General features: G+C 71.2%; 6 protein-coding genes and 2 non-coding genes across 14 annotated transcripts; 4 read left to right on the forward strand and 4 right to left on the reverse strand.

Moving 5' to 3' along the window:
- Positions 1 to 125: 125 nt before the first annotated feature.
- KHK (ketohexokinase) lies at positions 126 to 2,585 on the forward strand. Of its 2 annotated transcripts, none has more exons than XM_072036697.1 (8): positions 126 to 319; positions 436 to 552; positions 658 to 792; positions 1,309 to 1,381; positions 1,520 to 1,666; positions 1,912 to 2,000; positions 2,164 to 2,321; positions 2,417 to 2,585. In XM_072036697.1, exons 1-8 carry the CDS (start codon positions 174 to 176, stop codon positions 2,500 to 2,502), a joined length of 951 nt encoding a protein of 316 aa, XP_071892798.1. In that variant the 5' UTR covers positions 126 to 173; the 3' UTR covers positions 2,503 to 2,585. The 2 variants fall into 2 exon arrangements, with proteins under 2 accessions (XP_071892798.1, XP_071892797.1); XM_072036696.1 differs by lacking the exon at positions 658 to 792 and adding an exon at positions 831 to 965 and having other exon boundaries at positions 132 to 319.
- Positions 2,586 to 2,658: 73 nt separating this feature from the next.
- Positions 2,659 to 4,347, reverse strand: CGREF1 (cell growth regulator with EF-hand domain 1). The gene is made up of 5 exons (XM_072036698.1): positions 4,118 to 4,347; positions 3,862 to 3,933; positions 3,641 to 3,711; positions 3,413 to 3,537; positions 2,659 to 3,335 (listed from the first exon to the last, which is right to left on the reverse strand). Exons 1-5 carry the CDS (start codon positions 4,201 to 4,203, stop codon positions 2,889 to 2,891), a joined length of 801 nt encoding a protein of 266 aa, XP_071892799.1. The 5' UTR covers positions 4,204 to 4,347; the 3' UTR covers positions 2,659 to 2,888.
- A 138-nt stretch (positions 4,348 to 4,485) lies between these two features.
- Positions 4,486 to 7,460, forward strand: ABHD1 (abhydrolase domain containing 1). Its single transcript, XM_072036695.1, has 9 exons — positions 4,486 to 4,642; positions 4,851 to 5,011; positions 5,330 to 5,497; positions 5,568 to 5,613; positions 5,694 to 5,806; positions 5,879 to 6,052; positions 6,136 to 6,184; positions 6,928 to 7,093; positions 7,175 to 7,460. The coding sequence occupies exons 1-9, from the start codon at positions 4,541 to 4,543 to the stop codon at positions 7,402 to 7,404; spliced, it is 1,209 nt and encodes a 402-aa protein (XP_071892796.1). The 5' UTR covers positions 4,486 to 4,540; the 3' UTR covers positions 7,405 to 7,460.
- A 61-nt stretch (positions 7,461 to 7,521) lies between these two features.
- PREB (prolactin regulatory element binding) lies at positions 7,522 to 10,570 on the reverse strand. Of its 3 annotated transcripts, none has more exons than XM_072036693.1 (9): positions 10,377 to 10,570; positions 9,418 to 9,610; positions 9,095 to 9,309; positions 8,913 to 8,993; positions 8,695 to 8,819; positions 8,362 to 8,535; positions 8,218 to 8,290; positions 7,958 to 8,117; positions 7,522 to 7,841 (listed from the first exon to the last, which is right to left on the reverse strand). In XM_072036693.1, the coding sequence occupies exons 1-9, from the start codon at positions 10,509 to 10,511 to the stop codon at positions 7,747 to 7,749; spliced, it is 1,251 nt and encodes a 416-aa protein (XP_071892794.1). In that variant the 5' UTR covers positions 10,512 to 10,570; the 3' UTR covers positions 7,522 to 7,746. The 3 variants fall into 3 exon arrangements, with proteins under 3 accessions (XP_071892794.1, XP_071892795.1, XP_071892793.1); XM_072036694.1 differs by having other exon boundaries at positions 9,095 to 9,306; positions 10,377 to 10,569; XM_072036692.1 differs by having other exon boundaries at positions 8,695 to 8,993; positions 9,095 to 9,306.
- A 330-nt stretch (positions 10,571 to 10,900) lies between these two features.
- On the reverse strand, positions 10,901 to 17,479 carry SLC5A6 (solute carrier family 5 member 6). Of its 4 annotated transcripts, none has more exons than XM_072036689.1 (16): positions 17,340 to 17,479; positions 13,880 to 14,353; positions 13,705 to 13,770; positions 13,553 to 13,604; positions 13,359 to 13,426; positions 13,122 to 13,276; positions 12,894 to 13,034; positions 12,704 to 12,824; positions 12,535 to 12,623; positions 12,348 to 12,460; positions 12,209 to 12,276; positions 12,034 to 12,120; positions 11,732 to 11,916; positions 11,531 to 11,634; positions 11,326 to 11,447; positions 10,901 to 11,239 (listed from the first exon to the last, which is right to left on the reverse strand). In XM_072036689.1, exons 2-16 carry the CDS (start codon positions 14,207 to 14,209, stop codon positions 11,087 to 11,089), a joined length of 1,854 nt encoding a protein of 617 aa, XP_071892790.1. In that variant the 5' UTR covers positions 14,210 to 14,353; positions 17,340 to 17,479; the 3' UTR covers positions 10,901 to 11,086. The 4 variants fall into 4 exon arrangements, with proteins under 4 accessions (XP_071892790.1, XP_071892789.1, XP_071892792.1 ...); XM_072036688.1 differs by lacking the exon at positions 17,340 to 17,479 and adding an exon at positions 15,701 to 15,840; XM_072036691.1 differs by lacking the exon at positions 17,340 to 17,479 and adding an exon at positions 14,763 to 15,110.
- ATRAID (all-trans retinoic acid induced differentiation factor) lies at positions 15,803 to 17,521 on the forward strand. Its single transcript, XM_072036699.1, has 7 exons — positions 15,803 to 16,043; positions 16,128 to 16,255; positions 16,409 to 16,480; positions 16,671 to 16,742; positions 16,825 to 16,946; positions 17,165 to 17,265; positions 17,358 to 17,521. The coding sequence occupies exons 1-7, from the start codon at positions 15,867 to 15,869 to the stop codon at positions 17,460 to 17,462; spliced, it is 777 nt and encodes a 258-aa protein (XP_071892800.1). The 5' UTR covers positions 15,803 to 15,866; the 3' UTR covers positions 17,463 to 17,521.
- Positions 17,522 to 18,088: 567 nt separating this feature from the next.
- Positions 18,089 to 18,252, forward strand: LOC140002313 (U1 spliceosomal RNA). The gene has a single exon (XR_011808663.1). It is a non-coding gene; the product is annotated as a U1 spliceosomal RNA (small nuclear RNA).
- Positions 18,253 to 21,050: 2,798 nt separating this feature from the next.
- Positions 21,051 to 21,214, reverse strand: LOC140002314 (U1 spliceosomal RNA). The gene has a single exon (XR_011808664.1). It is a non-coding gene; the product is annotated as a U1 spliceosomal RNA (small nuclear RNA).
- Positions 21,215 to 23,738: the final 2,524 nt, after the last annotated feature.

Here is a 23,738-nt window from a genome sequence, read left to right on the forward strand (position 1 = left end):
CTCGGGGGCGTGGCCTGGGGGCGTGGCCCGAATGACCCCGCCCTCCCATAGGCCACGCCCCTCTCTGGAGGGCTGGGCTCTGATTGGCGGGGCGTGGCGGGGGGCGGGGCGGGGGGCGTGGCGGGCGCGGAGCCGTCCCGGAGCGGGGCGCGGCGCGGAGCCCGGCGGCAGCGATGGCAGCGGGGGCGGCGGGGGCAGCGGGGGCAGGGGGGGCGCTGCGGGACCCCGCGGCGGAGAAGCGGATCCTGTGCGTGGGGCTCGTGTGCCTCGACATCATCAGCGTGGTGGAGGCCTACCCGGCCGAGGACACCGACACCAGGTACCGCGGGGACCGCGCCGCCTGTACCGGGCCGGGCTGGGCTGGGCTGTTCCCGAGCCGAGCCGAGCCGAGCCGAGCCGCGCCGTGCTATGCCGGGCCGCGCCGTGCCGTTGCAGGTGCCTGTCGCAGCGGTGGCAGCGGGGCGGGAACGCCTCCAACTCGTGCACGGTGCTGGCGCTGCTGGGAGCCCCCTGCGCCTTCATGGGCTCGCTGGCTCCCGGGCACGCTGCCGAGTAAGTGGCTGCGGGGACGGGGTCGGGGATCCCCACGGCCCGGGGGGGGGGGGGGTCCCGGGGCCGCCGTGACGCTGCAGCGGCCCCCGTGTCTCGCCCCGGCAGCTTCGTCCTGGCAGACCTGCGGCGCCGCGGCGTGGACGTGCGCCACGCGGTGCTGCAGCCCGGCGGCCGCATGCCCACCTCCGTCGTCATCGCCAGCGCCAGCCGGGGCACCCGCACCATCCTGCACGCCAGCGGGTGCGTGGCCGCCCTGACCCTGCTCTCTGTCCCCCAAGTTTCATCGTGGCCGACTTCCAGCGCCGGGGTGTGGACGTGACGCACGTGGCCTGGCAGCCCCGCGGGGACGTGCCATGCGCCTGCTGCGTCGTCAACGCCGCCAGCGGCTCCCGGACCATTGTGCTCTACGACACGTAAGGGTGTCGCGCCCCGCACAGCCGCCAGGGCAGCCCGACCGGGTGATTCCCCGTGATTCCGCACACACAATCGCTGCCAATCCTCCCCGGGCTCCGCAGCCCCCAATCACCCCCCCCCACACACCGCCGTGATTGGCGGCAGCACAGCACCCGGCCGCGTCTCACACCGCAGGACGGCGGCACGGCCCCACGCTGCCCCCCGGGTCGCCCCGGCGCACGGCGGTGCCGTTAATCATTCACCCGGGGGGACCTCTGCCCGGGGCAGAGTCGAGGCGCGGGGCTGCCCTTCGTCCGCGGGGGGCCCGCCGTGCCCGGCCCCGCCTCACGGCCGGTCCCGCAGGAACCTGCCCGATGTCACCGCCCGCGACTTCGAGCGCATCGACCTGGAGCAGTTCCGCTGGATCCACTGGGAGGTGCGGCGGGACCGGACCGGGGGGCGGGGCCACCGACAGGGGGCGGGGCCGGGCCGGAGGGGGGCGGGGCCACTGACAGGGGGCGGGGCCATTGTGGGGGGGCGTGGCCGTGCAGTCACGTGCCCGTTGCACCCACAGGCCCGCAACGCGGCGGAGCAGCTGCGCATGATGCAGCGCGTGGAGGAGCACAACCGGGCCCTGCCGCCCGCACGCCGCATCCGCACCTCGGTGGAGGTGGAGAAGCCGCGGGAGGAGCTGCTCCCCCTGCTGGCACACGGCGACGTGGTACGGCCCGCCCCGCCCCGCCCCCGATTGGTCCGCTGGGGCTGGGGGCGGGGCTATGGGGCGGGGCCAGGGATATGGGGCGTGGTCAGCGGGGGGGCGGGGCCAGGAGCCTGGGTGGGGGCTGGGGGCGGGGCTTGGGGCTGGGGGCGGGGCCTGGAGCTGCCCCGCGGGGTCGGGGTCACCCCGGGGCACGGGGGGCCATGGGGGGGGGCCGTGCCCGTGCCCGGGCGCTGACCCCCCCGCAGGTGTTCATCAGCAAGGACCTGGCCAAGCACTTTGGGTACCGCTCGGCACCAGAGGCGCTGCGGGGGCTGCGCGGCCGCGTGCAGCCAGGGTAAGGGGCTGCGATGGGGGGCTGGGGGTGTTGGGGGGCTTTGGGGGGCACGGGACAGGGCAGGGGGCACAGGCTGGCGGTGGGACATGGGGACAGGAGGGGGCGTGGGGTGGGGACCAGCTCTGGGGGTCCGGGGGTCCCACCCGGCGCCCCCTCCCCACAGGGCCACGCTGATCTGCGCCTGGGCCGAGGAGGGGGCCGATGCCATGGGGCCCGGCGGGGAGCTGCTGCACGCAGACGCCTGCCCCCCAGAGACCCTGGTGGACACGCTGGGGGCTGGGGACACCTTCAACGCTGCCGTCATCTTTGCGCTCTCAGGAGGTGGGCATGGCCCCGCAGAGCCGGGGGGCTGCGTCCCCCTGCATCCCCCCTTGCCCCCCGGCACCCCCCCTCCCCTCACCTCCCCCCGTCCCCAGGGCAGAGCCTTCAGGACGCGCTCAATTTCGGCTGCCGCATCGCGGGCAGGAAGTGCGGGATCCAGGGCTACGACGGCATCGTCTGAGCCCCACCTGCGGCTGCCGCTGCCCCCCACCCCGCAGCCTGGCCCCCCTCACCCCGCTCCCAATAAAGTTCCTGGGTACCCCACTGCCGTCTCTGGTGCCAGGCCCTGGGAGCCCCACGTCCCCACCCCTCCAGTGTCGCCGCAGGGAGCACAGCGTGGGGGGCAGCTGCTGTATTCCTCGTCCCACAGTGGTACAGGAGAAAACGCGTGTCGTGGCCCCCCAGGACCTGCTGCAGCTGGCCCTGCCCAAGGCATGCAGGGGACCCAAGCAGGCACCCAAACCATTGCTCAGCTGGGGCACTGCACCCCACAGCCTGTGGGGCCAGCACGGGGCAGGGACCCATGACAGCACCAGGGTCACAGCCCCCCCTGGAGCCCCCCACCACCTACATCTCTCCAGGGTCCTCCCAAGCAGGGGCTGCCTCTGCCCTGGGGACTTCATTTGTGGGGGCTCCATTCTCGGGGGCTCCGTTCTCAGGGGCTCCCTCGCCCTCCATCACTTCACCCTGGGGAGCTCCAGCCCCAGGGTTTCCCTGCCCCTCTGGGTGGGCTGCGCTGTCTGGCAGCCCCTGCCCCTCTGCTGGGCCAGGCTCTGGGCTGCTTGCCCCCGCATCCACTGCAGGCATCTCCTCAGCCACTGTGGGTGTCTCCACTCTTCCCCCGGGCCCCTCCACGTGTCCCCCCACCATCCCCTCCTGGCCAACCCCCGCTCCCACCAGCGGCTCCCCTGGGGGTCCCTTTTCCCAGCCAGGCAGCAGCAGCTCGGGGGGGTCCAGCAGCCCGTCCCCACTGCGGTCCTGCCTCTCCAGGGCACGGTCCACCAGCACAGCCACCTGCGGGGATGGGGACAGGGTGAGAGCCTGTCCCGCTCCCCCAACTCCCCCTGGGGTGCAACCCCCCCTGCACCTACCGCCTCAGGGCTGGGCTGCCCCGTGCCCCCCTGTGCCAGCACCGCTCCCAGCAGCTGCAGCAGCTCCAGCCCGTCCAGGCGCCCGCTCCGGTCGTGGTCATACAGGGCAAAGAGGTACAGCAGGGCTGTGGGGTGCGGAGCGCATTGGGGCCAGGCTCTGTGGGGCTGGGGACGTGTTGTCCCAGCCCCCCGGGGCACCCCGGCCCCACGGATGCTGCTTGTCCTTACCCTGTTCCCGTGTCATGTCCTCTGCGTCCTGCTCCGGCTGCCCCAGGCTCCTCACCGCGCTCCGCAGCAGCCTGGGGGCATCGGGGCTGGGGGTGCGTGCACTGCCTCTGCCCCACAGCCTGCCCCACGACTCCCCTGCCCCGCGGCCAGCCAGGCACTGCCTGTGCCCCGCAGCCCCCCCGTTGGGTGTCCCCCCCTCCCCCCCCCCCCCAGGCACTCACTGCAGCGCGGGGGGCTCCGGGCTCAGCGGGTCAGGACCAGGATCGGGCCTCGTGGCTGGGGGAGCCTCTGACCTGGGGGGGGGCAATGGGGGGGGGTCCATCACCGGGTCACCTGTGCCGCTGGGTGGGGGCAGCAGCGGGGCCCCACACACCCACACCGCAGCCCCGAGCTGTGTCCCTGTGCCCCCACCCCCCCCACATCTCACCCACACCACAGCCCGGCCGTGCCCCCCCGCAGCCCCCCCCCCCCCCGTACCTGTGCCCCCCGTCCCTCGGGGCCGCGCAGGCTGCGGGGAGCAGCAGCAGCAGCGGCAGCAGCGGGGCCGCCCGCGGGGTCCCCATCGTGTGCCCGGGACACAGCGGGACGGCGGCACCCGCACGGCACCGGGCACACCCCGCAGCCCCCCACCGCCCCGTGCCGCTCCCCCAGCCCCGGGCTCAGCCTCCCGGGGCCGCTCGAGGAGCGCGCCCCGCCCGGGGCCACGTGGCCGCCCCGCCCCGCCGGGTGCCTCCCGCGCCGGCAGCGCAGGGGTTAACCGCTGTCCTCCCGTGTGCCCGGCACAAAGATGGCCGCCGGCGCTGCACACGCCCGGCCCGGGGCGGGGCCAAGGCGGGTAGGGGCGTGGCCGAGTGGGCGTGGCCGTGGCGGTGGGCGGGGCCCGGGCTCGGCCCGTTCGCGATGTTCCCGGAGGAGCCGCTCGGTGCCGCCGCCCTCCCCCCGCTGCTGTTGGCGGCCGCCGCCGCGGCGCTGCTCGGGCTCTGCTGGGTGGGGGCGCCGAAGGTGGGCGCGGGGCCGGGCGGGGAGGGGGCGGCGGCGGCGGCGGCGGGACCCCCCCGACCCCCTCCTGACCCCCCCCCGACCCCCTCTGACCCCCCCCTGACCTCCCCCTTGACCTCCCCCCGACCCCCCCCGACCCCCCCCTGACCCCCTCTGACCCCCCCCCGACCCCTCCCTGACCCCCCCCTGACCCCCCCGGCCGTCCCCGCAGCGCCCCGTTCTGGCGGGCGGCCCGCGGTTCGTGGCGTTCCTGCGGCGGCGCTGCCCGGCGCTGCGGGCCCCGTTCCGCCCCACGGCCTGGTGCCCCGAGGGCCGCCTGCAGACCGTGCTCCGCGCCCTGCTGCAGTCCTGCCCGGCCGTCCGCTACCGCAGGTGAGCCCGCGGTGGGGCCGGGCCGGGCTGTACCGGGACATACCGGGCTGTACTGGGACATACCGGGCTGTACCGGGCTGTACCGGGACATACCGGGCTGTACCGGGCTCTGCCGGGCTGTACTGGGACATACTGGGCTGTACTGGGCTGTGCCGGGCCATACCGGGACATACCAGGCTGTACTGGGCTGTACTGGGCTGTACCGGGACATACCAGGCTGTACTGGGCTGTACTGGGCTGTACCGGGACGTACCAGGCTGTACCAGGCTGTACTGGGCTGTACTGGGCCGAGCCGTGCCTGACACAGCCACCCCGCAGCGAGTCCATCCGCACACCTGACGGCGGGCAGCTGATCCTGGACTGGGCCGATGGCAGCGCCCTGCCCGCCGCCTGCCCCACGGTGCTGCTGCTGCCGGGGCTGGCGGGGAGCAGCCAGGCCAGCTACGTGCTGCACATGGTGCGCGGGGCCACCCGCGCCGGGTACAGGTGAGTGCCGGGGGGGGGGAGCTGCCCCACTGCCCCGCCACCCTCCCCCCTGACAGCCGCTCTCCCCCAGGGCCGTCGTGCTCAACAACCGGGGCTGCCGGGGCGAGGAGCTGCTGGTGAGACCCTCCCCAAGCCCCCCCATCTGCGGGGCCGGGGTGCTGCGGGGCCAAAACCCGGCTGTGCCCCCCCCGCCCAGACCCCCCGGACCTTCTGCGCCAGCAACACGGAGGACCTGGAGACGGCCATCGCCCACATCAGGGGCCGGTACCCGCACGCCCCGCTGCTGGCCGCCGGCGTCTCCCTGGGCGGGTAGGGGACGGGGCGGGCGCCCCAGGGTGATGGAGGCGGCCGTGACCCCCCCTGACCCCGGTGCTGGCACAGGATGCAGCTCCTGAACTACCTGGCTCGGAGGGGCTGTGCGGCGGGGCTGGTGGCGGCCATGGCCGCGTCCCCCTGCTGGGACCCCCTGGAGACGACGGCGTCGCTGGAGCAGCCGCTCAACGCCCTGCTCTTCAACCGCCGCCTGGCCGCCAGCCTCTGCCAGCTCATCCAGAGGTGGGGCTGGGGGCTACACGGGGCTACACGCTGGGACCGGGGGCACCAGCGGCACCCCTGGCACTGACCCAGGCTCGTTGCAGGCACCGGGCGGTGATCGGGGACAAGGTGGACGTGGAGCACATCCTGCAGGTGGAGCCCACCCCCAGGGCCCAAGTGCCACCTGGCCACGGGATGGCTTGGGTTGGAAGGGACCTCAAAGCCCCCCCAGTTCCAACCCCCTGCCATGGGCAGGATGCCACCCACCAGATCAGGGTGCCCAGGGCCTCGTCCAACCTGGCCTTGAACACCTCCAGGGATGGGGCACCCACAGCTTCTCCTGTGCCAGTGCCTCACCACCTTCTAAAGCATTTCCTCCTAACCTCTAACCTAAATCTGCCTTGTTCAAAGCCATTCCCTCTTCTCCTATGGTTATCCACCCAAGCAAAAAGCTGCTCTCCATCTTTTTTCTAAGCCCCTTTTAAGCACCAAAAAGCTGCTGCGAGGTCTCCCCGGAGCCTTCTCTTCTCCAGGCTGAACGCCCCCAGCTCTCTCAGCCCGCAGGAGAGGTGCCCCAGCCCTCTGATCATCTCTGTGCCCCTCCTCTGGACCTGTTCTAAAAGCTCAACCTCCTCTAGTGCTGGGAGCCCCAGACCTGGACGCAGTGCTCCAAGTGGGGGCTCCCGGGGGCAGAGCGGAGGGGGCAGCCCCCTCCCTGCCCCCTGGCCATTCTGTTGGCACAGCCCAGGACGCAGTCAGCTTTCTGTGCTGCAGGCGTGCTGCGGGCTCGTGCTGAGCTTTTTGCCCTCCAGAACCCCCCAGCCCCGTGCAGGGCTGCTCTCGGAGCAGTCCGCACTCGTGCCTGGGGCTGAGCGCCCGATGTGCCCCCGCTGCAGGCTCGCACCATCCGGGAGTTCGACGAGCGCTACACGGCGCCTGCCTTCGGCTACAGCAGCTGCCGCGAGTACTACCAGGCTGCCAGCCCCGCGCGCCAGCTGCACCGCGTCCGCGTGCCCCTGCTCTGCCTCAACGCCTCCGACGACCCCTTCTGCCCCCTGCACGGTGAGTGGGGCTGGGGGGGGGCTGGAGCTGGCCCTGTTGGGGGGTGGCAGCGGCTGACCCCCGCCCCCTGGCACCTCGCAGCCATCCCGGTGGAGGCCGCCTGGCGCCTGCCCCACGTGGCGCTGCTGGTCACGGCCCACGGCGGCCACATCGGCTTCCTGGAGGGCCTCTTCCCCCGCCACGGCACCTTCATGGACCGCGTCTTCACCCAGTTCATCACCGCCGTCTTCGAGCACGGCGAGGAGCTCCAGCAGCTGGAGGGGGATGGGGAAGGGGCTGCGGAGCAGGACGGTGCCGGACACCCCCAATAAACGCGCTCACCCTGCAGCAGCGTGGCCGTGAGCCAGGCAGGGCCAACAAAGCACGAGCATGGCGTGGGCTGAGCTGCTGTGCCCCCTGCCACCCCCCAGCACAGACGGGGCCGGCGCTGCCTTCACACTCCGGGTTTAATGGCAGTGGGCAGGGCGCTGGACCCAGCCCAGCCGGCGGCACGCTGCGCCCCGGGGCCGGCCCCACACCGCACTGCAGCCCAGCACGCTCCCCACAGCCCAGCACCAGCAGGACGGCCAGGTCTGGGTCTGGGTCCAGGTCCGGGTCCCTCATCTGCTCCACAGTCCGGGGGGTGCCGCAGGGGGCAGTCCCGGCCCCGGGGCCTAGAGGAAGCCGGGGAAGGCGAGCTGCAGCAGCAGGATGGTGGCCACGATCAGCCCGGCACAGAGCAGCAGCAGCAGCCAGACAGGGAGGGAGCCTGCAGGGGAGAGCAGGGCCTGAGGGGGGTGCCCGGGGGTCCCGCTGCCTCCTGCGCCTGCAGGACGGGCTGTGTGGCCCCGCTGCGCACGGCGGGGCAGGAGCTGAGCCACCTACGTCTGCCGGGGAGCAGGTGCAGCTTGCAGCGGCTGTCCACAGCCACGCTGAGCAGGGCGGCCTCGTTCCCTGCCAGCAGCTCCCGCCCGCGCTGGCTCTCGGGCACGAAGGCGACGTCGGTGACGACGATGCCGTGCGCCTCCTTCACGTAGTACAGCCTCTGCAGGGGCAGCAGGGAGGGGGCACGCTCACCCCAGCCCTAAGGGGCAGGGCGGCCCCCGCGCCCCCTCCCCGTGCCCCCTCCCCGCGCCCCTGCTCACCTGCAGCGAGAAGGCGATGTGGATGGCCACGGAGCCCGTGACGGTGCCCAGCCCCAGGAACGTGCCCGAGTCACTGCGGAGGTGGGGGGTGGCGGTGAGCGGGGCCGGCACGGCACCGTGCCCGCACCCAGCCCCGCGCCGTACCTGACGGAGAGGCAGGACACCACCTCGCTGCCGCAGGGCCGCGTGAGCAGGGGCAGGAAGCTCCTCCCGTCCCACTTGGTCAGGTAGCAGGGCGGCGGGCGGCGCTCCCGCTTGTGGGGCACCTGCACCGTGTAGAGCCGCAGCGCCCCGGCGTTGTCCTCCACCGCCCCGAACCTGCCGTGGGACAGCGCACGCTGACCCCGTGCCGGCACCGTCCCCACACAGCACCGCCACCGCCGAGCCCAGCGGCAGGACTGGGGCGCTGCGGGGGGCCAGGGCCGCCCCCTCCCCAGCCCCAGCCCCAGCCCCTGTTGGACGCGTCGGGGTGCTCACCGGCAGGCCTGGTAGCGGTACGCCTTGTCGGGGATGCCGGGCAGGTTCTCGTTCCAGCACAGCCCCGTCACCAGCTGGTCCCGCTGCCACACGCAGCACTGGAAGTCCCGTCCCGCCGTCACCACCTGCACAGAGGGGGTGCGAGGAGCACTCCAGCAGCGGGGCCGGGGCAGGGGCAGGGACAGGCTGCTGCCCACCGCCTCCCAGCCGCCCCCCACCTTGTTGTCAGGGCCCAGCGCGATGTCCTCGATCTCCCCGTCGTGGGCTTTGAACTCCAGCGTCTTCTTCATGCTGGGGAACTGTGAGCACAGAGCAGCCCGTGGGTGAGGGCTTCCCCCCCAGCCGCACGGCGCGGCGGCACAGCAGTGCCCCCGGCCCCGGTCCCGTGCCCCGCGCCCACCTCCCAGAGGCGCAGGAAGCCGTCGGCCCCCCCGGTGACGAGCAGGGAGCAGTCGGCGTTGAAGCGCACGGCCTTCTGCAGGGCGTCGGGGCTGAAATCCGTGCGGACGCTGTGCAGGCTCTCCACCGTCACCTCGCTCGTCTGGTTCTGCGTCTCGCCCTGCGCCGCCGCGCTGGGCCCCTTCCTCTTCCGCGGCCCCTTCTCCCCACCGGCTGCTGCGGGGAAGGCGACGCTGACCCTGACAGCCCCGCGGGGAGCCCCCGGCCCCGTGCTGTCCTCCCCCCGCCGCCGCCCCCCGCCCCAGGGGGGGTGCAGGCCCTCACCGTCCCGCCCGGCCGCGCTGCGCCCCGGGGGGGGCTGCAGGCTGAAGCGCAGGATGTGGCAGTCGGCGTCCTGCCCCGCCGCGATGAAGTCGCCCGCCAGCGCCATGGTCATGGTGGCGCGGGTCTCGGTGTCGTGCGAGTGCAGCAGCGAGGCGCTGAGCTGCCCCCCCACCTGCTCCAGCTGCAGGAAATGCTGCGGGGGGGGGGGGGTGGGCACGGCCTCAGGGTCCTGCACCCGCAGGGGGCTGTGGGGGGGGGGCTGCCGCCCGGTGCCCCTGCACTGCCCCACGCTCAGCCGGGCTGCCCCCCAGCCCTGGGATCCCCATCCTGGTCCCAGTGCCCCCATCCTGGCCTCGGGACCCAGGTACCCCGGTATCCCCATCCTGCCTCCTGGCCCCGGTACCCCAGTGACCCCCTCCCTGTACCCCCATTCCAGCCTGGTACCCAGTTACCCCAGTACCTGCATCCCAGCCCCACAGTCCCATTACCACGGTGTCCCCATCCCAGCCCGGTACCCTGTGACCCCCATCCCCGCCCCGTAACTGTGGGACCCCCATCCCTGTACCCCACCCCTGCCCGGTACCCTGGTACCCAGTACCCCCATCTTGGTATCCCGGAGCCCTGACCCCAGTGCCCCTATCCCAACCCGGTACCCTGAGACCCCCATCCCAGCCCCAGGACCCCCATCCCGGCCCCGCAGCCCCATGACCGTGGTACCCCCACCCCAGTACCCCCACCCCAGTACCCTGATCCCAGTCCCCCCACCCTGGTACCCCAATCCTGGTACCTCGATCCCAATCCCCCCTCCCGGCTCGGTACCCAGGTGCCCCGGTACCCCCACCCCGGTACCCCGGTACCCCGATCCCAGTACCCCCCCCCGGGACCCCGCTCCCGTTCCCCTCCCCCCCAATCTCCCCGCCCCCCCCCGCAGGCCCCATCCCCCCCCGCCCCCCCCGCACCACGCCATTGCGGATCCCGGTTTTGGCGGCGCCGCCGCCACCGGCGGTGATGGCGAGGGGGCGGCGCGGGTGCAGGCGCACGGTGTAGAGCGGGAACGGGGCCCGGTACAGCTCGGCCGCCCGCCGCGGAGACATGGCCGCGGGAACGGAGCGCCCGGCAGCCGCGTCACCAGGCCCCGCCCCCTGCCGGTAACCACGCCCACTGCCGGTAAGCCCCGCCCCCTGCCTGCAAGCCCCGCCCCTTCTGAATAAATCCCGCCCCCTCTAATTAAGCCCCGCCCCCTGCACTACCGCCCCGCCCCCGCCGCCCTCCCCGCGGCTGCGCATGCGCAGAGCGGGCTCGCCGCACACCGGGAGGCACCGGGGCTCGGCTCCCCCCAGCGCTGCCGGCCCCGGGGCTCGGGGCCTCGCCCCCCGCCCAGCCCCTGCCCCCCCCCCCCCCGCCTCCCATTCTCCGCCGCACCCCCCCGGTGCCCACCCCCGGTGTCCCGTTGGGGTCCCGCGAGCCCCGGTGCACACCGAGCGCCGTGCTCCAGAACGGTTTATTTGGGGGGGGGGCCGCGGAGCAGGGCGGTAAGGCACGGGGGGGCACGGGGGGGCACGGGGCCAGGCCGCGGCACCGGCACCGCTCCCGGAGCCCCCCGGGGGTGGCGGCACCGCCCGCAGGGCCCCAGCCCCACAGCGGCCCCGGTGCCGGTGCCGGGGGGGGCTCAGAAGGACGTCTCCTGCAGGGCGTAGGCGGGGGGCCCGGCCGTGCGCACGTAGCCCTGCTCCTCCTCGGCCCGCGGCACCACGTCCGCCGCCACGCCGTTGGGCACCCGCGGCCCCTTCTCCGTCACCGTCAGCTCCGGGCGCCCGGCGGCCTGCGGGGACAGGGCGGGGGGCAGCAGCACCGCGGGAACCCCCCCCCCCCCCAACGCCAAGGGGCCGAGGGGCCGGGGGTCCTCACCTGGGCGGGGAGCGGCACCCCGCAGCCCAGCCACCGCCGCCACTTGGGGGGCAGGCAGCACAGCAGGCGCGGCAGCACCGGGTAGATGGTGCGGGGGTCCACGGCCGTGCCCTTGGTGGGGCCTGAGGGCGGAGGGGTCAGCGGGGACCGGGGGGGGGGGGGCAGCACCCGGCTTCCCCCCCCCCCCCCAAGCCCCCGCGCTCACCGGTGAGCAGGCTGACCAGGAGCCCCACCACGATGACGGTGGTGGAGTTGTGGGCGCTGTACCACATGTAGGACAGGCTGTAGAACTTCTGCAGGCCCGTGGGGCTGGGGGAGAGCGGGACAGGGGGGCATGGAGCAGCCCCCCCCCAGAGGCTGACCCTCCTCCTGCCCCCCCCCCCCACACCAGCCCCGTCCCGCTCACCTCTGTGGGGCCGCCGTGGGGGTGAGCAGGGTGGCGGCGAGGGTGGCGGTGAGGTTGGCGTCAGGGGAGGGGGCGGTGCTGTTGGCTGCGGGGGCCCCCCCGGCCGCCCCCATGCTGCTCACCAGGCTGCCGATGCCCACCCAGAAGGCCATGGCCAGCCCCGCCAGCAGCCCCACGATGGCGCCCTGCGTGGGGAGGGGGGGTCGCAGCACTGAGCCCCGCGGCCGGCACCCCACGGGGGGGGGAGCTGTGCCTGGGGCTGGGGGGGTCCATGCAAGGGTGGGGAGCACTGCGGGACTCACCGCGGGGTTGGCGCAGGGGAAGAACATGCCCAGGCAGAAGAGCCCCAGCAGCGGCCCCCCCACCATGCCGAAGATGCTGATGGCTGCCTGCAGGGACACGGCACCGCTGTGGGGCTGCAGGGATGGGGGGGCCACCCACACCCGGGGGGGCAGCAGGGTGCCCCCCATCCCCTACCTGCAGCACGGGGCCCAGCTTGGAGGACAGGTAGGCCATCCCCAGGCACAGCAGCCCGTAGCCGAGAGCTGGGGGAGAGGCGGGGGTGTCACAGCACTGCAGCCCCCCCCCCGGTGCCCCCCGCCCGGCCCCCGCTCACCCAGCAGCTTGGAGAACTGCGTGGCCCGCGACTCCGACAGCCCGGGGCAGTGCGGCCGCACCAGGTCCTCCATCGTCACCGTCGCCAGCGAGTTGAAGGCGGAGGAGATGGTGCTGGGGAGGAGAGCGAGCGGGAGGGGGGCTCGGCCACACGCCCCCCCCCACCAGCCCTCGGCCACGGCACCCACCTCAGGGAGCCGCTGAACAGGCAGGCGACGAAGAGGCCGGGCAGCCCTGGCAGGTCCTTCAGCACGTCCATCACGAAGTACAGCACCAGCTGGGGACCGGCACGGGGTGAGCGCGGTGCTGGGGGGCGCACGGCGGGCTGGGGGGGAAGGAGGGGGCACGGGCAGCCACCTGGTCGGACGAGACGCCGGTCACCAGCGGGTGCTCACGGTCGTAGACGAACATGACGAGGCCGGTGAGGCAGCTGAGGCACAGCACGATCTGCTGGCAGGGGAAGACGGCGTAGCAGGAGCTGCGGGCGCCACGGAGACGTCAGAGGCTGGCGGCGGGGGGCTCCCCCCTGCGCCCCCACCCCACTCACAGCACGGCCTGCCTCTCGTTGCGGGAGCTCAGGTAGCGCTGCACCTGCGCCTGGTTCACGCCGTACAGCGACAGCATCATGAAGACGCCCCCAAAGGCCAGCGTCCAGAACGTGTGCCGCACGTAGGGGTCCGGGTTGAGGCTGCGGGGAGGGGAACGCGGTCACGGGGGGGGGGCGGCCACCCCCCGCACCCCCCCACCGGGGCTTGTCCCGGGGCTCGTCGCTCACTCGATGCCCGAGATCTTGCCCTCCTGCTCCGCCACGCGCCAGACGCGGGCCATGCCGCCCACGCGCTGCGCGCCCACCACGATGACGGCCAGCTGCCCCGCGAACATCACCAGCGTCTGGAAGACGTCCGTCCAGATGACGGCCTTCAGCCCGCCCTGCGGAGGCACGGCACCGTTACCACAGCCTGGGGGGGGCACGGGGCAGCCCCACGGCCGGGGCACGGCGGCAGCGACTCACCAGCGTGGTGTACAGCGTGCAGACCAGCCCTATGGTGAGCACCGCGCTCCAGAGGTCAAAGCCCGTCACTGGAAGCAGCGGAGCCATTAACGAACAACGAGGACCGCGGGGGCGCCCGGTGCGGCCGTGGGACCCAGCGGGACCCCAGGCTGGGCTCTGCCCCACAGCCCCCTCGCAGCCCCCGGCTCCCTTACCTGCATTGAGGGCCAGCGCAGGCGCGTAGAGCACCACCCCCATGTAGATGACCTGCGGGGACAGCAGCGCTGCAGCCCCCCTGCGCCCCCTCCCCACGCCCCCACATCCAGGACCCCCCAGGACAGCCAGGAGGTGCTGGCCGCCCGCTCACCATCTGGAAGATGAAGGTGACGGTGCCAAAGATGCGCACGGTCTTGTTGAAGCGCAGCTCCAGGTACTGGGGGCAGGGGGGAGACAGGGTCAGGGGAGCGCCCCCGTCCCGACGTGGGGTCTGCGAGCAGGAGAGGTGCCCCCGCGCCCCCTCCGTCCCACGGCACCCGGCTCACCTCGTAGGTGCTGGTGATCTGCAGGCGGTAGAAGACGGGGATGAAGACGTGTGCCGGGATGAGCAGTCCCAGAAAGTAGGAGCAGCCGAGGAACCAGTACTCGGTGCCGAAGCGGTAGATCTCGGCCGGCACACCCAGGATGGCCACGGCCGACTGGAAGGTGGCCAGCAGGGACAGGGCGACGGGCAGGAAGCCCATGCTGCGGTTGGCCAGGAGGAACTCCTGCACCGTGCGCTGCCGGCCCCCGCTCAGCGCGTAGAAGAGCCCGATGGCCAAGGACAGCACCAGCAGCAGCGTGAAGATGGTGTAGTCGATCGCCGTGAACTCCATGGCGAGCTCCTGCCGCTGCCCCGCTGCCCCCCGGCCGCACGCCCCCGCTGCGCCCGCCCCACCTCATGGGCGTGCCGAGCCCCGGCGGCCGCACCGGAGGCTCCGCGGGGACCTTCGCTCCTGATCTCAGCCCGCCTCAAGGACCTGCGGGAGCACAGCACCAGGACATCCCTCAGCCCTCCCCCTCCAACCCCCCCCCCGCTTCCCCCACCTGCCCCGGGAGGTCGTCCCCCGGCCAAGGCAAACACGGCCCCTGCCAAGCAGCGCCGAGGGCACGGCAGCACCGCCCGGCCCGCCCGGCGCCAGCCCCCGCGGCGCGCAGAGCCCCCGCCGAGCCCGGCGGAACCGGCCCAGCCCCGGCCCTGCCCCGGCCCCCGACGCCGCCGCCAACGCGCCCCCACCCCGCGCCCCCGCAGCCGGCGGGACCCGCACGGCCGGTCCCCAACCCAAACCGGACAGGCACCGAGGGCGGGCGGACAGACGGACAGCCCGGACAGACGGACAGCACCGACACCCTGCCTGGGCGCGGGGCGGCCCCGGGCACCGCGAGCACCTGAGCGGGGCAGGGCAGCCCCGGGACGGGCGGAGCGCGGAGCCCCGGCGGGGGCACGCGAGGACAAGGCGGGGGGGCGGCGGCCCCTGATCCCCGCAGGAATGCCCCGGGCGTGCTTGGCAGGATCAGCACCGGGATCGGGACCGGCTCCAGCCCTGCCCCGCGCCCGGGCCTGCCCGCTGGGGGCCGGGGGCGGCGGCGCTGGCTCGGGCCCGAGCCGGGAAGGAGGCGAGGGGGCAGCACCGCCCGCCGCCAACCCAGGCTGCGCGGCGCAGCTCCGCGGGCAGGGTCCAAGGTCACCGCTCCGCGCCGCGCAGACACAACACGGGGCTGGAGCCCCCCGCCCAAGGACGCCCCCCCCCCCCCCCCGCCCCGCCGCGGCCCCGGGACCGTGCCGCCACCGACCCCGGCCCAAGGTCCCGGCGGCCCCCCCGGGGCGCTGCGCCCGTCCTCGGGGGTCCGCCCCCCCCCCCCGCGTCCCCGCAGCCTCGCGGTGTCCCCGTAACCCCGGGCCCTGCCGCCCGCCCCCCGCGCCCCCAGCCCCAGCCGCTGCTCCCAGCCCCGTGCCCCCAGCTCGGGGCCCCGCTCCACGCCCCCCGCGCCCCCAGCCTGAAGCCGCGCTCCCCCCGTCCCCTTCCCGAGACCCCCCCCCGCACCACCGTCCCCAGCCCGAGCCTCCCCCGTGCCCCCCACCCCGAGTCCCCGCCGCCCTCACCCCCGGTGTCCCCTCACCGCGGCCACGCCCCCCCGGTGCCCGGCGCCGGTGTCCGCCGTGACCCCTACCGGACCCCCGCTCCCCAGAACCGCCGGCCCCCGCCCCTAGCCCCGCGCACCGGCCCCTGCCCACGGAGCCCACGGAGCCCGGCGGTGCCGGGGCGGTGCCGGGGCGGTGCCGGGGCGGTGCCGGTAGCCCCGGGCCGCTCCGCTCGGGCACTCACCGGGGCCGGCAGCGGGTGCGCGGCTCCGCTGTGCCCACGTGCGGCGGCGGCGGCGCGCACCGATGACGGCGCGAGGCCGTGCCCGCAGCCCCGCTCTTCCGCCCGGCCCCGGGGGCGCGGCCTCTCCGCCGGGCTCAGGTCGCCGCGCCCCGCCGCCCCCCGGCCCATGGCGGAGCCGCCGGGCCCCCCCCGCGGCCGTTCCGCCCCGCTGGGCGCTGCCCCGGGGCACGGCCGGACCCGGCCGGGCTGGACCGGAGCCGGAGCCGAGCGGCGGGCACGGAGCTGGGCCGCGGGCACCCTCCTGCTGCTGCTGCTGCTGCTGCCCGGGGATGCCGGCGGGGAGGTGAGCGGGGTGGGGGGGGACCGGTACCGGTACCGGCCCGGTGCCGGCCGTGCCCGCGCCCCCCGTGACCGTTTCCCCCCGCAGGTTTGCGGGAGCTGCCCGGGGCCGCTGCGGAACGGATCCGTCGTGGCCCGGTTCTGCGCCTCCAAGCTGGGCACGGAGCTGCGGGGACGCTGCTGCCTGGATCCGGGACCCCCGCGGCGCCTGCTCGGGTACGGGAGGGGCGGGGGGGGCTGCGGGGGCTGTGTGCGGGCTGCGGGGTGTGTGTGAGGGGCTGTGGGGAATTTTTTGGGGGGCTGTGGGTGGCTGCAGCATGCGGGGGGCGCAGTGGGGTGCAGGTGTCTGACGTCCCTCCCTCCGCCCAGGTTGGACCTGAGCAACTGCTCCCTGCGCAGCCTGCCCGCTGCGTTTGCTGAGGCCGCGCCTGTCATTGTCCTGTGAGTCCCAGCGGGGAAGGGAGAGGGCTCTGGGGGCAGCCGCGGGATGGGGCTGGGCCGTGCACGCTCTGGTTCCCATCCCCGCTGTCCCCCTGTGGCACCACCCCGGGGTGCCTGTGCTCCCCCAGGCAGGACCCGCAGCCTGCACCTGCCCCGTGGGCAGGGTAAGGAGCCCCCGGTGTGTTTGCAGGGACCTGACGGAGAACCCCCTGGCAGCCCTCCCCAACAGCTCCTTCCTGGGCTTCACGAACCTGCAGAACCTGTGAGTACGGGGGGCTCAGGGGGGGCTCGGGGGGGTTCGGGGGGGCTGGGCACGGTGCCCGGTGCTGAGCTCTCCTTCCCAGCACGGTGCCACTGGAGCTGCAGTGCCCAGGCGGGAGCAGCGCCTGGCAGGAGGTGACGGAGCGCGGGAGCAGCCGCCTCTGCCACGGCCAGAGGAACCCCTGCAACAGCTCCGGGGAGCTTGGTACGTGGGTTACAGGGACGGGCCTCCCTGAGCACCCCGTGTCCTTGTGTCCCCCCTCTGGGGCACTGCACACCATGGGGTGGGGGACAACCAGCACCCTCCTGCTGGGGTCCCCCCCTCCCCTTGCTCGGGTGGACCCTGGTGTCCCCTCAGCGTGGTGGGGCCGTGCCGGGAGCAGCCCTGGCCTGGCCCCATCACCTCCTGCTGTGCCCCCCCAGCCTGGCTGTGCCCCGAGAACGCCGCCTGTGCCCCGGACGGCCCCGGCTTCACCCAGTGCCTCTGCGCCAGCCCCTTCCACGGCTACAAGTGCCTGCGCGAGGTGGGTGCCCCGGGGGGGCTGAGGGACGGGACCCCCCCGCAGGACGGCCCGGTGGGGTGGGCAGAGCCACTTACCCCCGTGTCTCCTTGCAGGGCGCCTTCCCCGTCCTGCCCTTCTGCAGCATCCTGGGGGCCGTGACGGCCGCCCTGTCCCTGCTGCTGTGGGGCACCCAGCGCCGGAAAGCCAAGGCCCTGTGACAGGGACACCCCCTGCGTGCAGCGCCCCGGGGGGGCACAATAAAGCGAGCGGCACCGCGCCTGGGGGCTCCTTCCTGCGGCACCGCGGGGACCTGGGGGGGGCCGTGCGGAGACCCCCACAACGGGGCGGCCCCACGGGGCTCCGCCGGGGCTGGCAGCTGAGCCGGGCGGCGGCTGCACCGGGACGGGCGGGGGCAGAGAGGGAGGGGCGGGGCTATGCAAATCAGGCTGCTGCTGGGGGCGGGGCCACGGGGGGAAAGTACCTGAGCCGGAGCCGCTGTACTGCTGGGGGGCGGGGCGCCAGGATGAGGGGGCGTGTCTATGCAAATAAGAGGGAGTGTCCGTGCAGATCGGGGGAGTGTCCATGCAGATCAGGGGGGCGTGTCCATGCAGATCAGGGGGCGTGTCCATGCAGATCAGGCGCCGCGCCGCATGCCGGGACCGAGCCCACGCCACGCGGCGCCCCCCTGGAGACCCCCGTGGGCGCGGAGCGGGCTCGGAACGGGGCCGGAGCTCGGGGCGGGGAGGGGGCGTGGGGAGGGCCCGGGGGGGGCTTTGGGGGCTGGTGTCCGTGTGCTGGGGGTGCGTGCGCTGTGGTGGGGCCGGGTGGTCGGGGAGGTGGGGGCATACTTACCTGGCAGGGGAGACACCATGATCAGGCAGGTGGTTTTCCCAGGGCGAGGCTCATCCCCTGCACTCCGGGTGTGCTGACCCCTGCGATTTCCCCAAATGCGGGAAACTCGACTGCATAATTTGTGGTAGTGGGGGACTGCGTTCGCGCTCTCCCCTGGTTCCCAGGTGCAAAGACAGAGCTGGGGTCGCGGCGTTCTTCTCCTCCTTCTTCTCCGCGGGCGGTTCCTGGGGCTCCGCTTCGGCTCCTGTCCCGCGGGGGCTGCCCGGAGCCTGCCCGTGGGGGTCCCGCTCCGCCCGGTCCCGCTGTACCGGCAGAGGCACCGCTCGCTCACACGGCCCGGGGCAGCCAGCCGGGCACAGAGGACACCGATCGGTGCCAGCAACGAGCGCGAGTGGAGCTCGGCCAAATCCCTCTGAGGTCGGCCAAATCCCTCTGCCTCCCACCCCTCAAGTATTTATACGCATTGATGAGATCCCCTCTCGGTCTCCTCTTCTCCAGGCTGACCAGCCCCAGGTCTCAGCCTTTCCTCACAGGGAAGATGCTCCAGGCCCTGTCTCATCTTTGTGGCCCTCTGCCGGACTCTTTCCAGGAGATCCCTGTCTTTTTTGTACCGGGGAGCCCAGAACTGGACACAGTACTCCAGGTGAGGCCTGACCAGGGCAGAATAGAGGGGGAGGATCACCTCCCTTGACCTGCTGGCCACCCTCTGAGCTCAGCCAGGTCTCAACCCACCTTACTGCCCACTCATCCACCCCACACTTTCTCTCTGAAATTCCAGGGTGGCAATCCTATTTTTTGCCTTACTTCTTCCACCAAGTTCCATCTTGAACTCCATGATCTCATGGTCGCTGCATCCCAAGCTGCCCCCAACCTTCACATCCCTAACAAACCCATCTGCTTATAAGAACAAGGTCCAGAAACACCCCCGCCTTGTCAGCTCCTCCACCAACTGCATCAGAAAATTATCTCTAATGCATTGTTTGTCCGTTTGGACTGCACCTGCCTGGCTGAGTTGCTTTCCCAACAGATGTCCAGATGATGAAAACCCCCATGAGAACCAGCGTCCAGGATCGTGAGGCTACTTCCAGCTGCTTGTAGAAGGCTTCATCGACCTCCTCCTCCTGATCTGCTGAGCTGCAGCACACCCCCACAGCAGCGTCCCCCTACCAGCCGGCCCCTTAAGCTCTCCACCCCTTCTTTGCCTTCCCCCGGGTGGAGCTGGGTACATTCTAATTGCTCTCTCACATAGAATTTCACTTATCTTATAGTTCCCGTGAGTGGCAGCTTGATTAATCCTGGCTCCCAGAAGGATCCTGGGTGTTCCTCTGCTGGTGCATCACAAACTGGGGCAGGAGGCAGCCATGGACCCTGCTGGGCCCCACAGGGCAGGAGCAGTGGAGGAAGCGTGGTTTAACTCTGCTGGGTTTTACACGGGATTTTACCCAGCTGGGCAGCCGAGCTCCACCTCAGCCGCTCTCTCACTGCCCCTCCTCAAAGCGGAGAAAATACGATGCAAAGGGCTCAAGGGGTGAGATAAGGATGGGGAGATCACCCAACAGTTATCACGGGTAAAACAGACCCCGCAGAGAGAGATTAATGTTGTCGACGGAAGGAAGACACAGACGCTCAATAGGAGTGATCAGTGAACTTCGATTTATTGGATAGCTCAGCCGTCTTTTATATGATTCAATATAATTAGCTCATACATATTGCAAAAGCTAAGCTCACTATTGGTTAGTGCAATTTCCCTATCTTATCAGCTAGCTCCTCATTCCCTCAACCGTTATCCTGCCTTAGGTACTTTCCCATCCACACACTGACACAATGCCTTTGTCCCTTGATTGGCTTCCCGCCATCTGCCAGACTCATATGAGCTGCGTTCGATACTTTTTTAGCTCGCGACCTCCAAATTGCTCAACATTCACATGGCCTACTTCACTTAACCATTCCTCCACAGATTAATAACATGTAACACCTCTTACTGACCAGATGGAGCTGTGAGAAACAACCACAACAAATAAAGACACCTTCCCCTCCTCGAGCAGTGCAGGGCAATGGGGGCTGCGCTCAGTCCCTGAGGCTTCGTCCCTGCCGCTCCTTCTCGGTCCCTCTCTGTCCCTGCTCCCCGTGGGCTCCTCTCCATGGCTGCAGCTGCGGCCCGGGGCCTGCTCCTGCGGGGGCTCTCCATGGGCCGCAGCCTCCTCCAGGCCACAGCCACCTGCTCCACCGGGGGCTCCTCCACCCACAGGGGGGCAGCAGCGTGGAGATCTGCTCCATGTGGGACCCATGGGTGCAGGGGGACAGCCTGCTCCACCAGGGGCCTCTCCCTGCACAGCCCGCAGGGGAACTGCTGCTGTGAGCCTGGAGCACCTCCTGCCTCCTGCTGCACTCACCTTGGGGCTGCAGGGCTGCTTCTCCCTCCTCTCTCCCAGCTGCTGTTGCTCAGCAGGGTTTGTTTATTTATTTATTTATTTATTTATTCCTTTTTATTTCCTCCCCCCTTTCTTAACTCTGCTCTCTCAGAACAAACAACGTTTCTTATCGGCTTGGCTCCACCAGTGGCGGGCACAGAGCTGGCTCAGACTGGCCCTTCTCTGCCTTGGGGCAGCCTCTTGGTTCTTCTCACAGGACCACCCCTGCCCCCCCAGCCCGGCACGGGAAGGCTCGGGGCGGCCCCGCACCCAGCGAGAGACCCCGAGAGCCTCCGAGGCGCCCGCTCGGCTCCTCCCGCACCCCCTCTGCGCCCCGCGGCCCCCGATCGCGCTCCGAACCCCGGCGAGGCGGCGGCCACGGGGCAGCGGGGCGGGGGCGCCGGGGGTCCTCGGGGCCCTGCGGGATGGAGCGGCTGCAGCACCGCCCCCGGCAGCCCCAAGAAACGGCCAGAGCCCTTGGACCGCAATCACACCAGTACCACAGCAAGCACCACCGCCAGCTCTGTCTTTGCACCTGGGAACCAGGGGAGAGCGCGAACGCAGTCCCCCACTACCACAAATTATGCAGTCGAGTTTCCCGCATTTGGGGAAATCGCAGGGGTCAGCACACCCGGAGTGCAGGGGATGAGCCTCGCCCTGGGAAAACCACCTGCCTGATCATGGTGTCTCCCCTGCCAGGTAAGTATGCCCCCACCTCCCCGACCACCCGGCCCCACCACAGCGCACGCACCCCCAGCACACGGACACCAGCCCCCAAAGCCCCCCCCGGGCCCTCCCCACGCCCCCTCCCCGCCCCGAGCTCCGGCCCCGTTCCGAGCCCGCTCCGCGCCCACGGGGGTCTCCAGGGGGGCGCCGCGTGGCGTGGGCTCGGTCCCGGCATGCGGCGCGGTCCCCGATCTGCATGGACACGCCCCCCTGATCTGCATGGACACGCCCACCTCGCCTCCAGGCCGCGCCCCCGTGCCCGAGCTCCCCGGCCCCGCTGGGTCCTAGCGCCGGGCCTTGCGGCGCCCCGCGGGTCCCGCCCCGATCCCGGTCCCGGTCCCGCAGTGTCGGTGGTCCCGGCCCCGCAGCCCCAGGCCTCCCCCGCCCCCCTCGGCCAGCGCGGGGCACCGGGCCTGTCCCGACGCCGGCCGCACACGGGTTTGCAGCGTTCCCCGGCCCGAGGTGCCCGTCCCGCGGTCCCCGCAGCCCGGCCGGGGGTCGGGGCCGCGTGTCCCCGGCCTGCCCGCTCCCAAAGCGCCCCGACGTGCCCCAAGCGCCCCGACGTGCCCCAAGCGCCCCGACGTGCCGGCTGTGGCACAGCAGCGCTGCACAGAGCCCGGACCTGCCCTCCCCTCACACGGCCCTGCCAGCGAGGAGCTCGGGGTGCACAGGGAGCTGGGAGGGGACACGGCCAGGGAAGCCCAAGGACCCCAAAGGGGTGTCCCATCCCAGGGGGCGTCCTGCTGAACAATAAAATGGGGCGAGTTGGCCGGGGGCTGCCACTGAGCTCAGGGTGAAACAGACCTTAAAGATCTTCTGGTTCCAACCCCCGTGCCAGTCCCAGGTCAGACCCCTGAGGGACACCACTCATCACCGGCCTCCACCTGGACATGGAGCCGTTGGCCACCACTCTCTGGGTGCAGCCTTCAAGCCAATTCCTTATCCACTGAATGGACCACCCTTCAAATCCATCTCTTCCATTTAGAGATCAGGATGTTGTGTGGCACCGTGTCAAAGGCCTTACAGAAGTCCAGGTAGATGGCATCCATTGGTCTGCCCTTGTCAGTTGATGCAGTTGCTCCATCACAGAAGTCTCCAAGATCGGTCAGGCACAATTTGCCCTTGGTGAGGCTGTGGTGGCTGCCTCAGATCACTTCCTTGTCTTGCATGTGCGTTAACATTGCTTCCAGGAGGATCTGCTCCATGAGGCTCACCGGTCTCTGGTTCCCCAGGTGACAGGTGGTGAAGGGTGAGACAGAAGTCGAGTCCCTCAGCCTTCTCCATGTCCCTCGTTACCAGTTCCCTCCTCTGCCATCCACCAGCAGGGGGTACGCTCCTTGGCAATGCACCCAGAGAATCTCTTCCTGTTACTCCCTGCATCCCTTGCCATGCTCAGTTCCATCCATGCCTTGACTTTCCTGATTCCATCCCTGCACATCTGGACAGCTTCCCTGTACCCATCCCTGGCCACATGCCCCTGCTTCCACTGCTTCTGCATTTCCTCCTCACACCTCCGTCTGCCCAGCAGGTCACTGCTCAGCCATCCCCGGTGTCTGCCCTCCCTGCCTGCTTTTTCCCCGGGGATGGAGTTCTTGTGCTCTGAGGAAAACATCCTTGAAGAGCTCTGTGAGCTGGGCACCAGCCAGCTGGTGGTGAGCAGTTCTCTTGCCCTTCACTTATTTGTATTGATTCAAAGATCGAAGCCAAAATTCCTTTAAGTGGTATACTCTTTATTGCAGCGCTGGATGCACGGGGGATCTCTCCACCTATCGTGCATACCCAAAGCGGAAAGCAGTCTTGAATTTATACAATCAATCTATCAATATTCTACAAGCGCCTATACATATTCCTTACCTATCCCCCCCTTCCCTCGCTTCTCATGCTAATTAGCCTTTTGGCACCTTGCGCCTGCGTAGAGCCTCCCAAGAATTGTGGGCAGGGGTCTTTGGGACGTGGGCAGGGGTCTTTGGGAGGAAGACCCCGAGTCTTCCTCACAGTGTACTTTTCACCTTAGGTCAGGAATCTGCTGAATTGGCACGTTTCTTAATTGCGAGAGCTGGTTGTTGCCAATTCTTCCGTTTGTTGTATCTTTATAATGAATTCCAATGTCCAGTTTTGAGATTTATAGTCCTTACGTTTGTTTCTCTGTCCGTCTGCCGCTTCCTTATCATGAGTTGCAGTGTCTTGTTTCGAGATATACAGTCCTTGTCTGGGGGTTGGCCTTGCCTCCCCAATGTCTGTTACCGTTGCCTCCCCAACGGCTCCTTAATCAGTATTACTGCTATTAGTTGTATTATTTTCGTTTTTCTCTCGTTCAAGTGTCTTTATCTCAACCCTTGTTTGCACGCTTCTGCCGTTCCCATTCATTCCCCACCCTGCCGGGGGCAGTGAGCAGCCGGCTGCGTGCCCCAGGTACCGGCAGGGCCGTGCCCAGGAGCTCGGCCACCCGCGATCCCCCGGCAGAGCCCCCGCTCCGCACGGCGCTCCCCGCCCCGCTGCTGCTCC

Source organism: Anas platyrhynchos, chromosome 3, assembly GCF_047663525.1.
Source record: "Anas platyrhynchos isolate ZD024472 breed Pekin duck chromosome 3, IASCAAS_PekinDuck_T2T, whole genome shotgun sequence".
NCBI lineage: Eukaryota > Metazoa > Chordata > Aves > Anseriformes > Anatidae > Anas > Anas platyrhynchos.